Source organism: Amblyraja radiata, chromosome 8, assembly GCF_010909765.2.
Source record: "Amblyraja radiata isolate CabotCenter1 chromosome 8, sAmbRad1.1.pri, whole genome shotgun sequence".
NCBI lineage: Eukaryota > Metazoa > Chordata > Chondrichthyes > Rajiformes > Rajidae > Amblyraja > Amblyraja radiata.
The window spans coordinates 65,885,308-65,899,071 of NC_045963.1; the positions used below are offsets into that span (position 1 = coordinate 65,885,308).

Consider the following 13,764-nt stretch of genomic DNA (forward strand, 5'->3'; position numbering starts at 1 on the left):
CATCTGAGCCAGAAACTCGCCACTCAGATTCCTTTTATATTGTTCTCCTCTCATCTTAAAGCTATGCCCTCTAGTTTAAGATGCCACCACCCAAGAGAAAGGACTGTGGCTTTTCACTTTATTGATGCCCCTCAGCCTTCTTGAAGGCTGCAGTCCTGGTGAAAGTGCTTCCACGGTGCTGTTGGGGAGGGAGTTCCAGGATTTAAACTCAGTGTTGAGAAAGGACCAGCAATATATTTCCACATTTGGACGGTGTATGGCCTGCAGGGGAAGCAGCAGGTAGTGGTGTTCCCATGCCTTGTCCTTCTCGGTGGTAGAGTCTGCGGTTTGAGGAGCTTGGGTGAGTAGTAGCTGATCATTTTGTGGAAGACACACACCGCAGCCACAATGAAACGTTGGTGAAGTGAGTGAAGGATTAGGGTGGGTGATGGAGTGCCAAATAAACACACGGCTTTGATCTGGATGGTGTCAAGATTCTTGGAGCTACTCTCAAGGAGCAGAATCCGTCTGAAAATTTCTGATGGAGGCAAGGATGTTACCTCTGGAGTCACAGCTGGGACTTGCTTCCCACCTCACTCTGTGGTCAGCCCAGTGCTGCTGAAATTGAAAGTTTTGATGGTAATATACTGATAGGCAGAACTTATCTTTCTGATGTAAAACAGAAGATGTTCAGTGAGGATGCAGGTGCTATGTGACTGATTCAGTGCTTATAATTAAAGGGTATCTAATTGGCATATCATTCACGGCATTGCATTCTGTCCATGTTACTGTGTGCATGTAATAAATAATGGCTTAATCAACAACTTACTTCACTATCACTGCTCCCACTCCTGCCCATAAGGGTCCCTGCCCCGTCACACCCATAATACCATCATCCCCAACATTTTCAGCACATTCACTCATCCTACTATATCTTTATCCTACCCGCATGCCCAACAACCCCTTACCCCAAAATGCCTCCACCACAACCCACGCCAACCCAACCAAACCCATCTCCACAACCTCCCCTCCACCCAACCGCATCTACTCCCACGCCCACCTTTACCCTATTACCACACCACACCCCCAACTTACTCCAATACCACCACATCCTCACCACACCCACAAGAAACCTATATCTCAAACACACAATTCCATCTCCTTTCTTTCTGGGGCCTAATGTAAAGTTCATTGCTATGATTGGGCAATTTTATGAAGACGGGTGGGGTTGTTTTCTTTTGGAACAATGGAGACCGAGGAAAGTATTTTGAGAAAACCCAGTTCCCTCAGTAGAGGTCAATAATTGGACTCCACAGATTTAAGGATTAGTGGAGGAATCTTTTTCAGCCTCTAAATTGGGTTTGTAATTCAGCAACCAAATGAGTGAAGAAGGCAGAAGCTCTTATTACAGTCGATCTTTCCTACCATCAATGACAAGGCAGTCAAAAAAGAGCTGTTCTATCAGCGGGCAGAGGCCTAAGGAAACCTCTTTCTGTGCTGTAGATTTCTATATATCGTCCACTTCCTCTTTTTGACACAGCTGGGATGGTCCATGGAAGCATGAAAGAGTGTGCTGTGGCGTCAGCCTAAACACGGGCCACTCATGCTCGAACCCTCGTCAGGAGATACTATTGGGTTCCCGGAGGTTGCAGGTGTTTGCCGGAGGTTGCAGGTAGTGGAAGCAGGTAGGGAGACTGACAAAAACCTCCGGGAACCTCCGGGAACCGCGCGGAAATCTTAGGTGGGGCGCAAAGTCTCCAGAGGTTTCCGTTCAGGTTTCCTAAGTGGGACAGGGGCATAAGGGCGTCTTGATTTGGGTTAGGTTGGAGAATGTAGATTTGCAGCAATAAGTGGTTGAAAAGCAAGAAAGCATTTTTCGTGCGGAGAGGATTATTACGTTGAATCTTCTTTTACTCTTTGGTATTTTAAATATGTTCATTTTAAGATTAAAATAAAAATCACAAAAGACGAACAAAAACATAGTAATAAAAATAAAAGGATTTGTTCTACAAAATTTGGATTCATTCAAAAGGCCGCACTTAATGGCCTAGAAAGCCGCATGCGGCCTTAAGGCCTTAAGGCTGCAGGCACCCAACCCCTGGACTAGATGCAGGAAAAATGTTCCTGATGTTGGGGGAGCACAGAACCAGGGGTCACAGTTTACGAATAAGGGGTGGGTCATTTAGGACTAAGATGAGGAAAAACTTTATCATCCAGAGAGTCTATGGAATTCTCTGCCACAGAAGGCAGTGGAGGCCAATTCACTGGATGTTTTCAAGAGAGAGTTAGATTTAGCTCTTAGGGCTAAATGAATCAAGGGATATGGGGAGAAAGCAGGAATGGGGTACTGATATTAGATGATCAGCCATGATCATATTGAATGGCAGTGCTGGCTTGAATGGCCTACTTCTGCACCTATTTTTCTATGTTTCAATGTCTAGGTGGAATAAATAAAGAGAAGAATGGGCGACTGGATCATTGATTGACTGGCTAGTCTTACGAATGGGCATATTTCACACATTGTAGGATGGAAATATGAAAGGCTCAATGGGTTAATGGAGAGATGAAGTGTATAAAATACATTGATAAATGGATGAACAGACTATTGGGATATGGTTAGAAGGACGACAACAAGCTAACACCACATATGGCCACAAAAAGCTGGAGTAACTCAGCAGGACAGGCAGCATCTCTGGAGAGAAGGAATGGGTGACCACCTGTGGCAAATTGATTAAATCCACAGAAAGATATTCACTAGTTCCAAGAACTGGATGGACAGTTGTGTGTTTGGAAATAATGAATAAGCCAATGTGCTGAAGGACAAAAAAGCTAGATAAACAAACAGGTGGCTGGCTCAGTATTTCGCTTTACACCTAATTTGCTGGCAGACTGAGGGGATTGTTGCCAAGTGGACAGACACATAGATGGATGGTAAATAGATTGGCCTGTCAGGTGTATGCACTGGATATTTCAGACAGATGGGGAAGGACTCAATAGATACAGATTAGATAAACTAGGTTTACCAGTAGTTCAGCTAATTAGTCAAGGTATAACTGAATGACCCAAATATAGCTGGCAGCTTAATTGGACGTGCATAAATTGATTTATGACTAGCTAAGTGGATGAATAGATTGTTTGTGGACTAATTGGTTGAATGATTTACTTGACAGTTGGTGGGATAAATGAATTCCCAGCTGAATGGGAGCATTGTTCACTGGATTAATCAGTGTCTAGATTGTTGAACAGAAATATGGCTCACTATCCATCTTGATGAATAACCTTGGATATCCTTGAAGATATCTGGTTGGATAGCTAGTTGGCTATCTATTTGGATATTAGACTGGATTGTTGGATGCTTGGTTGAATGGGTGGATTGTCTGAAGTAATGTTCGAACAAATGTATACTCAATGGCCTAGATGATCGGATATCTAGAGGTATATATTAGCACGCAACAAAAGCTTTTCACAGTACCTCGGTACACGCGATAATAAACTAAACTGAAACATATTCACGATAAACTAGCATAATTGCGTTTCTAGCTGGTTGTATATCCTAATTGCTGACTGCCTGCCTAAACAACCAATGGGAGAATAAATATAAAGGAGCCAAGGAAATAAAATTGTTGAATGGACAGGATGTGTAGGAAGGAACTGCAGATGCTAGTTTACCTCGAAGATGGACACAAAGAGCTGGAGTAACTCAGTGGGTCAGACAGCATCTCTGGAGAAAAGGAATAAGTGATGTTTCAGGTGGAGACCCTTCTTCAGTCTGAAGAAGGGTCTCGACCGGAAATGTTACCTATTCCTCAGTCTGAAAAAAGGTCTTGACCTGAAATGTCACCAATTCCTTTTCTCCAGAGATGTTGCCTGACCGCATAAGTTTACCTTGTGTCTACCTTTGTTGAACGGATAGCTGTACGAACCAAGATTTGACTATGGAGAGATGATAATAAATAAGTAGATGGAGGATGAATGGTGAGCATGATCGATAGCTGGGAAAACAAGTGGACACATAACTTCCTATTTGACTGGTTGGGTGCAAAGGAGAATAGATGGAATTGAAAGGGGCAAAGACAAACAAGGTGAAAGGCAAACAAGGAATGGCTTTCCTTGATACAGTCTTCCAGTGCTCTGTAGAAACTGTGTTGCATGAATGAGAGATAAAATTGAATGAAACAGGATATTTTCACTTGAAAAGAGAAGAATTTAAGAAAATTGTTAACGTTTATTCCAAAGACCACTGTGAGTGTAAATTGTTCATTGTGCCCAATGATAAAATTCCCAGCTGCAGTAGAAAATCCATTATCCAACGATGTGGAAATGCCGATGGTTTGCCATCTAGCTCACCGGGTAATATATGCCACACTCATATTCTGTTGTGCTGCTGCAAGTAAGAATTTCTGCTATGTTCTCTCTGACATATGACAATAAATATATGACATATGACAATCAAGACACTCTTGAATCTCTTCCCCCTTCTGACTAACCCAGTGCCCAGTTCCTGTGCTTCACTCTGACTCACCAGGCCCATTTCTCTTGAAACTAACCAGGACACAGTTATAACTTGTCCTTTCAATGTATTATGATGTTGTTTAAAATGTGAATTAAAACACATTGAGGTTTTAAGGTATCCAATTGTCTGGAAATTCTGCTCATCTGGTAGCATGAAAGCCCCTAGTGTGCATACTTAATGGTCAAACAATGGCAAAGGGTCACTGCACTCACCTGACTTGTCAAAAAAGGGTTTACAGGGTCTGTAATGGCCCTAACTTTGGCAACAGTTGTGCCATCAAACAACTGAACACCTCCTATTTCGCTTGGGCAGTTTACAGCCCAGTAGTAAGAACATTGATTTCTCTATCTTCAAGTAACGGTTGCATCACCTCTTTCTCTGTCCCTCCCCCACCCTAGTCATCATACTAGTTTTATTATCATTCTGTTGAGTTCCACTGTCAGTATTAATTCATTATCACCTATCCCCAGCCAATAATGGACCAATGTGGGCTCCACGTTTATTTGATTATCGTTGCTTTCTGCATAACTTCCATTCATTTGCCTCAAGTACCATCTATATCTCTCATTCCCCTTTCCCCTGACTCTCAGTCTGAAGAAGGGTCTCGATCCAAAACGTTACTTATTCCTTTTCTCCAGCAATGCTGCCTAACCCGCTGAGTTACTCCAGCTTTTTGTGACTGTCTTTGCTTTAAACAAATATCTGCAGTTCCTCCCTACACAGAATGAATGTCTGGTAAGATTAGGGAGTTTTCATCGGCCACAAAGACCCTGTAAAAGAGCGCTCATTTAATTTAATCTTTTCGGACATTTTACAAAAACAATAGCGAACATAGAAACATAGAAATTAGGTGCAGGAGTAGGCCATTCGGCCCTTCGAGCCTGCACCGCCATTCAATATGATCATGGCTGATCTTCCAACTCAGTATCCCGTACCTGCCTTCTCTCCATACCCTCTGATCCCCTTAGCCACAAGGGCCACATCTAACTCCCTCTTAAATATAGCCAATGAACTGGCCTCAACTACCCTCTGTGGCAGAGAGTTCCAGAGATTCACCACTCTCTGTGTGAAAAAAGTTTTTCTCATCTCGGTTTTAAAGGATTTCCCTCTTATCCTTAAGCTGTGACCCCTTGTCCTGGACTTCCCCAACATCGGGAACAATCTTCCTGCATCTAGCCTGTCCAACCCCTTAAGAATTTTGTAAGTTTCTATAAGATCCCCTCTCAATCTCCTAAATTCTAGAGAGTATAAACCAAGTCTATCCAGTCTTTCTTCATAAGACAGTCCTGACATCCCAGGAATCAGTCTGGTGAACCTTCTCTGCACTCCCTCTATGGCAATAATGTCCTTCCTCAGATTTGGAGACCAAAACTGTACGCAATACTCCAGGTGTGGTCTCACCAAGACCCTGTACAACTGCAGTAGAACCTCCCTGCTCCTATACTCAAATCCTTTTGCTATGAAAGCTAACATACCATTCGCTTTCTTCACTGCCTGCTGCACCTGCATGCCTACTTTCAATGACTGGTGTACCATGACACCCAGGTCTCGCTGCATCTCCCCTTTTCCTAATCAGGCCACCATTTAGATAATAGTCTGCTTTCCTGTTTTTGCCACCAAAATGGATAACCTCACATTTATCCACATTATACTGCATCTGCCAAACATTTGCCCACTCACCCAGCCTATCCAAGTCACCTTGCAGTCTCCTAGCATCCTCCTCACAGCTAACACTGCCCCCCAGCTTCGTGTCATCCGCAAACTTGGAGATATTGCCTTCAATTCCCTCATCCAGATCATTAATATATATTGTAAATAGCTGGGGTCCCAGCACTGAGCCTTGCGGTACCCCACTAGTCACTGCCCGCCATTGTGAAAATGACCCGTTTACTCCTACTCTTTGCTTCCTGTTTGCCAGCCAGTTCTCTATCCACATCAATACTGAACCCCCAATGCCGTGTGCTTTAAGTTTGTATACTAATCTCTTATGTGGGACCTTGTCGAAAGCCTTCTGGAAGTCCAGATACACCACATCCACTGGTTCTCCCCTATCCACGCTACTAGTTACATCCTCGAAAAATTCTATAAGATTCGTCAGACATGATTTACCTTTCGTAAATCCATGCTGACTTTGTCCAATGATTTCACCACTTTCCAAATGTGCTGCTATCCCATCTTTAATAACTGACTCTAGCAGTTTCCCCACTACCGATGTTAGACTAACTGGTCTGTAATTCCCCGTTTTCTCTCTCCCTCCCTTCTTAAAAAGTGGGGTTACGTTTGCTACCCGCCAATCCTCAGGAACTACTCCAGATCTAAAGAGTTTTGAAAGATTATTACTAATGCATCCACTATTTCTGGAGCTACTTCCTTAAGTACTCTGGGATGCAGCCTGTCTGGCCCTGGGGATTTATCGGCCTTTAATCCATTCAATTTACCCAACACCACTTCCCGACTAACCTGGATTTCACTCAATTTCTCCAACTCCTTTGACCCGCGGTTCCCTGCTATTTCCGGCAGATTATTTATGTCTTCCTTTGTGAAGACGGAACCAAAGTAGTTATTCAATTGGTCCGCCATATCCTTGTTCCCCATGATCAACTCACCTGTTTCTGACTGCAAGGGACCTACATTTGTTTTAACTAATCTCTTTCTTTTCACATATCTATAAAAACTTTTGCAGTCAGTTTTTATGTTCCCTGCCAGTCTTCTTTCATAATCTATTTTTCCTTTCCTAATTAAGCCCTTTGTCCTCCTCTGCTGGTCTCTGAATTTCTCCCAGTCCTCTGGTATGCTGCTTTTTCTGGCTAATTTGTACGCATCATCCTTCGCTTTGATACTATCCCTGATTTCCCTTGTTATCCACGGATGCACTACCTTCCCTGATTTATTCTTTTGCCAAACTGGGATGAACAATTTTTGTAGTTCATCCATGCAGTCTTTAAATGTCTTCCATTGCATATCCACCGTCAACCCTTTTAGAATTAATTGCCAGTCAATCTTGGCCAATTCACGTCTCATACCCTCAAAGTTACCTTTCTTTAAGTTCAGAACCATTGTTTCTGAATTAACAATGTCACTCTCCATCCTAATGAAGAACTCAACCATATTATGGTCACTCTTGCCCAAGGGGGCACGTACAACAAGACTGCTAACTAACCCTTCCTCGTTACTCAATACCCAGTCTAAAATAGCCTGCTCTCTCATTGGTTCCTCTACATGTTGATTTAGATAACTATCCCGCATACATTCCAAGAAATCCTCTTCCTCAGCACCCCTGCCAATTTGATTCACCCAATCTATATGTAGATTGAAGTCACCCATTATAACTGTTTTGCCTTTGTCGCACGCATTTCTAATTTCCTGTTTGATACCATCTCCAACTTCACTACTACTGTTAGGTGGCCTGTACACAACGCCCACCAGCGTTTTCTGCCCCTTAGTGTTTCGCAGCTCTACCCATACCGATTCCACATCCTCCAAACTAATGTCCTTCCTTTCCATTGCGTTAATCTCCTCTCTAACCAGCAACGCTACCCCACCTCCTTTTCCTTTCTCTCTATCCCTCCTGAATATTGAATATCCCTGGATGTTCAGCTCCCAGCCCTGGTCACCCTGGAGCCATGTCTCCGTGATCCCAACTATATCATAATCATTAATGGCTATCTGCACGTTCAACTCATCCACCTTATTACGAATACTCCTTGCATTGAGACACAAAGCCTTCAGGCTTGTTTTTACAACGCTCTTACCCCTTATACAATTATGTTGAAAAGTGGCCCTTTTTGATTTTTGCCCTGGTTTTGTCTGCCTGCCACTTTTACTTTTCACCTTGCTACCTATTGCTTCTTCCCTCATTTTACACCCCCCTGCCTCTCTGCTCTTGTACCCATCCCCCTGCCACATTAGTTTAAATCCTCCCCGACAGCACTAGCAAACACTCCCCCAAGGACATTGGTTCCATTCCAGCCCAGGTGCAGACCGTCCTGTTTGTACTGGTCCCACCTCCCCCAGAACTGGTTCCAATGCCCTAAAAATTTGAATCCCTCCCCCTTGCACCATTTTTCAAGCCACGTATTCATCTGCAATATCCTCCTATTTCTACTCTGACTAGCCCGTGGTACTGGTAGTAATCCAGAGATTATTACCTTTGAGGTCCTACTTTTAAGTTTATCTCCTAGCTCCCTAAATTCATCTTGTAGGACCTCATCCCTTTTTTAACCTATATCGTTGGTGCCAATATGCACCACGACAACTGGCTGTTCACCCTCCCCCTCCAGAATGTTCTGCAGCCGTTCAGTGACATCCCTGACCCTTGCACCAGGGAGGCAACATACCATCCTGGAGTCTCGTTTGCGGCCGCAGAAACGCCTATCTATTCCCCTGACAATTGAATCCCCTATTACTATTGCCCTTCCACTCTTTTCCCCCCCTCCTGTGCCGCAGAGCCACCCATGGTGCCATGAACTTGGCTGCTGCTGCATTCCCCTGGTGAGCCATCTCCCTCAACAGTATCCAAAATGGTATACCTGTTTAGGAGGGAGATGACCGCAGGGGACTACTGCACTACCTGCCTACTGCTTTGCTGGCTATTGGCCACCCGTTCCCTTTCTGTCCTCTTACCTTTTACCTGCGGTGTGACCAACTCGCTGTACGTGCTATCCACGACTTTCTCAGCATCGTGGGTGCTCCAGTATGAATCCAGCCGCAGTTCCAATCGTTCAATGCGGTCTGCCAGGAGCTGCAGCTGTACACACTTCCTGCAAACGTAGTCACCAGGGACACCGACCATATCCCTGATCTCCCACATGTTGCAGGCTGAGCAAACCACGGGGCCAATCTCCACTGACATATCTTACTCCCAAATTAACTCTATATTAAATATTAAAAACACAAAACTTTATCCTTTAAACTTTACTAATAAATACTAATAAATACTGTACACTCAACTCCCAGAATCCTTAACCTGAAGGCAGAAATGTAAAAATGTAAACCCGGTCCTCTTCCAGCAAGCAGAGGCTTCCACCAGACTCCTTCTCTGGAACGTTGCCGATTTTGGTGTCAGGCCCCTGGGCCTCTGTGAACATGCACATGAAAATGGGGTAGAAGCTGAAAGATTAAAAACTGTTGACAGCATATTTTTCATTAATTTTAAACAATAGAATATTGTGCAAGACAAGATAAATGTGGAGAGGATGTGTTCTCTGTTGGAGAATCTAGAACGAAGGGTTCACTGTTTAAAATAAGGGTTCACGTTTAACCTGGAGGCGAGATTAATTTTTTCTCTTGGAGATCAGAAGTTTTCAGAAATCTCTTTCTGAAAAGGTGCTGGAAGCAGAGTTTTTCAATATTTTTCAGGCAGATGTAAATATATACCGTACTTGATATACAAGTGGTGAAAGATTATCACATTATATTCGGCATTGTGGAGTTGAAGTTAAATTCAGATCAGTTGTGATCTTATTGAATGATGGAGCAGTCAGCAGCCTATTCCTGCTCCTAATTCATATGCTCAGATGACAATCCATACATAACATCAGTCTCTCTGTGCCAGGACGCTCAGCAATAAATATGTCTTGGTATGCCTGTTTAAAACCCTATTCATAGAAACATAAAAAATAGGTACAGGAGGAGGATATTTGGCCTTTCGAGCCATTCATTGTGATCATGGCTAATCATCCACAATCAGTAACCTGCCTTCTCCCCATATCCCTTGATTCCGCTAGCCCCTAGAGCTCTATCTAATTCTTTTAAATTTGTCCAGTGAATTGGCCTCCACTGCCTTCTGTGGCAGATAATTCCACAAATTCACAACTCCCTGGGTGAAAAAGTTTTTTTTCTCATCTCAGTTTTAAATGGCCTCCCCTTTATTCTTAGATTGTGGCCCCTGGCTCAGGACTCCCCAACATTGGGAACATTTTTCTTGCATCTAGCTTGACCAGTCCTTTTATAATTTTACACATTTCTATAAGATCCTATACGATTGAATCTATACGATTCAACAAGTCTTAGCGCATACAGCAACATTCACATCGATAAAATTCATTTACTTTCCAATAATGTCTGCAGAGGTTGCACCAGGGCTGCTTGTGCAGGAGCACAGTATCACTCACAATAATACCTGAATTTCTACACTTAATTGTATATGTTGAATCAAATTTACAGAATACTTACAGCTAATAATGTCACCGTCATTATAATTATAAATTTCAAGTCAATAAGATTAATGGAAATTAATTAAGGAAGAGCTTGGTCAACTTCTACTATGCTATCTAATAAGATTAATTTATAATATCTTACTCCAGTCGTAATAAACCGACAGAGATAGGGAGCCAAATTCCATTGGGTTTTGGCTTTACTGGTGGCATCAGGACATTGTTTCTGTGAAGTTATTGGGCCTCTTGCCTAATAACAGCACACAGTGAAATAATACTATTTGCACAATGTGTTTTGCATGCGTCACAATCTGACTTGCAATGCAAGATCATTATGGACCTGGTTCTGGGACTCTCTGTACTTTATTGTTCTTCCACATAATATGTTTTTTTTTCCCCTTCTAAAGCAATATCAATCCATTTTGAAAATTTATGAGGATGGTAATTGAAATATCAAGCTGAAATCAGCAGAGGTTTCACCACAAAAAAAGTTTTAACTGGGTATTTACATTTTTCCTTAGTTCCAATGGAAAGTCTGTGTCGTGGTCTGAACCAGGGACAGGACGGCCAGCGAAGGGACAGCACATGTGGCATAGACTCTCTGTCCACGTGAAGAGCAATGATGGTGCCTCTAATCAGACCGCTGTTATCAAACCCCTGACCAAACCATATCAGAATCAGATCAAAACCCTCAACTTCTCTGACGTCGGCACAAAAGGCCTTTATAATGTCGAGGAAGAGGATGAAAATGATCCTTTGAGGCCTGACATTCCTAATAGTCCAGACATGATGTTAGAGAGACGAGCAATGTCTATCACACAGCTTAAAGAATTGGAAGACTCTGATTATTTCATTTCTGATCAAATGCAAAAAGGTATTTCCTCTCAGCGGTCGGTCATGGATCAATTTCACGGAGTGGGCAATACATTTAAACCCAACATGATTGACCTTAATTCAATGCATGCTGTGCCAGTGTCAGGTAACGGGATGAATCTGCTGTACCAGCTCAATCAGGATGTGCTCCCACTGCAGATGACAACCTTCAGCCCTCAACCCATCTCACCCGTGGAAGAGGAATGTGAAACATTCGACCTCATAAGTGACTTCATGTACGACAGCACCGAGATCCAGGATGCGCCGCCCACCCCTAACAGACTTACCCTGGAGGACTCTCCGGCACTCACACCACCCTCTCCCTTCAGAGATTCAGTGGCATCCGGCAGCTCGGTTCCCAGCTCGCCCATCTCCGAATCAGTGCTGTGCTCCCCGCCGAATGTAACCTACGCTTCAGTCATTCTGAGGGACTACAAACAAACTTCCTCCACCCTGTGAAGGCTTAACTCCTGTGGCCCAGAGTCAAAGTTGCCAAGAATTTCAATGTAACATAGCCAGGGGTTGAGGCATAAGGAAGGGGTTACCTTGTGCCACAGTGCAATTCATAAAGAGATTGAAAATTGAGAAGAAAGCCAGCATGTGTCATTCCATTGGTTACCTGTAATTCTGTGGGTTAGGCTCCCCTGCAGGGTCTGGGAAATGTCTACATTCTGCACAACTCTGAACAATAATTTCCAAAGTATTATTGTGTAGATGATGGGGAAAAAAGCCTATTTTATTGCATATCTTTTTCTCATGCAGCTTGGTTGTTAGATTATAATTGCTGGACATAGTGATCTTTTCACTGTTGCAACCCGTTAAACCACCCGTCAGTTAAATGCCACTGTTTTTTTGCATCTTGTTTGTTAATTGGGTAGCAAGGACTGGAACATATTTATAAAGCAAAACTGAAGATCAACTCTTCGGTAATAATTCAATTAAAACCTTCGGGTTTTATTTTGTTTTTTAACCCACTGAGGTCCCAATGCAAAGGCAATGTCAGCTATCTTACTTTCTCCAGAGGATGGTGGTGTTACTGGTTATGATTGAAGATAGGCTACATCCAATGGCAATGGAGCGAAAGTAATTGGGCGCTTTCCCTGTTACTCAGGCTTTGTGACCTATTTTGCAAGTGGCGGAGCACATAATGTACATGATGCAATCCCTCGCTACTATTGTCCTGGGGAAATTATTCCACCTTTATTTTGAGAAGTTGCTGTCATTTGTGTCTTCTGCTCTTTAAACTAATTTTATTTTATGAGCGAACAACTTTGTTTGTTGTACAATGGACACTTCGCTATGAGCCATACTCCACCTTAAACACTCCGTTACAAAAGGATGTGTTTTCACCAGATATTGGGTCTCTGAGCTCTTCGTCTATCACAAGATTAAGGGGCATTTTATTTCTTCCAATCATGACAAATGCTACAAGAAGTTGACATGGGTTGAAATACTCAGTAGGGAAGGAACTTCCAGCCCTGACCTGTATGGTCCATACATGACTCCAAAGCCAGGTCAATGTGAATGACAATAAACCACTCTCTAAAATGGAAGACTGTTGGTTCAAGGACAATTCAAAATAGCTGAGGAAAGTAGGCCTACCCAATGATGCCACACCTGGTGGTTAATATATTTTTTAACATTGTTAACTCAGCTGGAAAACAGTGTGTGTGTGTGTGTGTGTGTGGGGGGGGGGGGGGGGTATGGATGACCAGAAATAGTGGTAAAACTAACGCATCTACAGCACTGTTTTCCTAAGTATATTTGTTCTGCAAATCCTACAGGACTGTAGCAAGCTTGGACTACAGTTGGTTGTCCTTTTTGCCTATTCTGTAGATTTTGACATAGTTGGCCACACCATCCTCCACTCATGCCTTCCAGCTGAATGAATCTCTCCTGATTCTATTGCAGAAGCCAGATAATCATCTGCAATGGCTTCACATCTATCACCTCTGCTCTCCGCCAAGGTCTCTACTTTACCCCTTCCTAATTCTCACCCACTTGTCACTTCTTGGCAACAACACCAAATCAATTTCCATACAGATGCCAATGACTCAACTCATCATTGTCCCTCCTTTCTCTAAGTCCTAACACTTTTCTCAGATATCCAGGCCATGATAAGCATAAATTTATTTCAATTGAACATGAGGAAGTTGGGGACCATTTTCTTTGGTCTCCGTTGCAAACTATATTCCTTAGTCATTGACCAGACATCAACGCCATCCATCTGACAATCACCTGAGA

General features: G+C 43.0%; 1 protein-coding gene across 1 annotated transcript in view; it reads left to right on the forward strand.

Moving 5' to 3' along the window:
* Positions 1 to 12,076, forward strand: part of grm1 (glutamate metabotropic receptor 1) — a 174,742-nt gene extending 162,666 nt beyond the window's left edge. The window contains exon 8 of the mRNA XM_033026417.1: positions 11,169 to 12,076. Coding sequence (XP_032882308.1) covers positions 11,169 to 11,979 — 811 coding nt within the window. The 3' untranslated portion in view covers positions 11,980 to 12,076. The remainder of the gene's footprint in view (positions 1 to 11,168) is intronic.
* Positions 12,077 to 13,764: the final 1,688 nt, after the last annotated feature.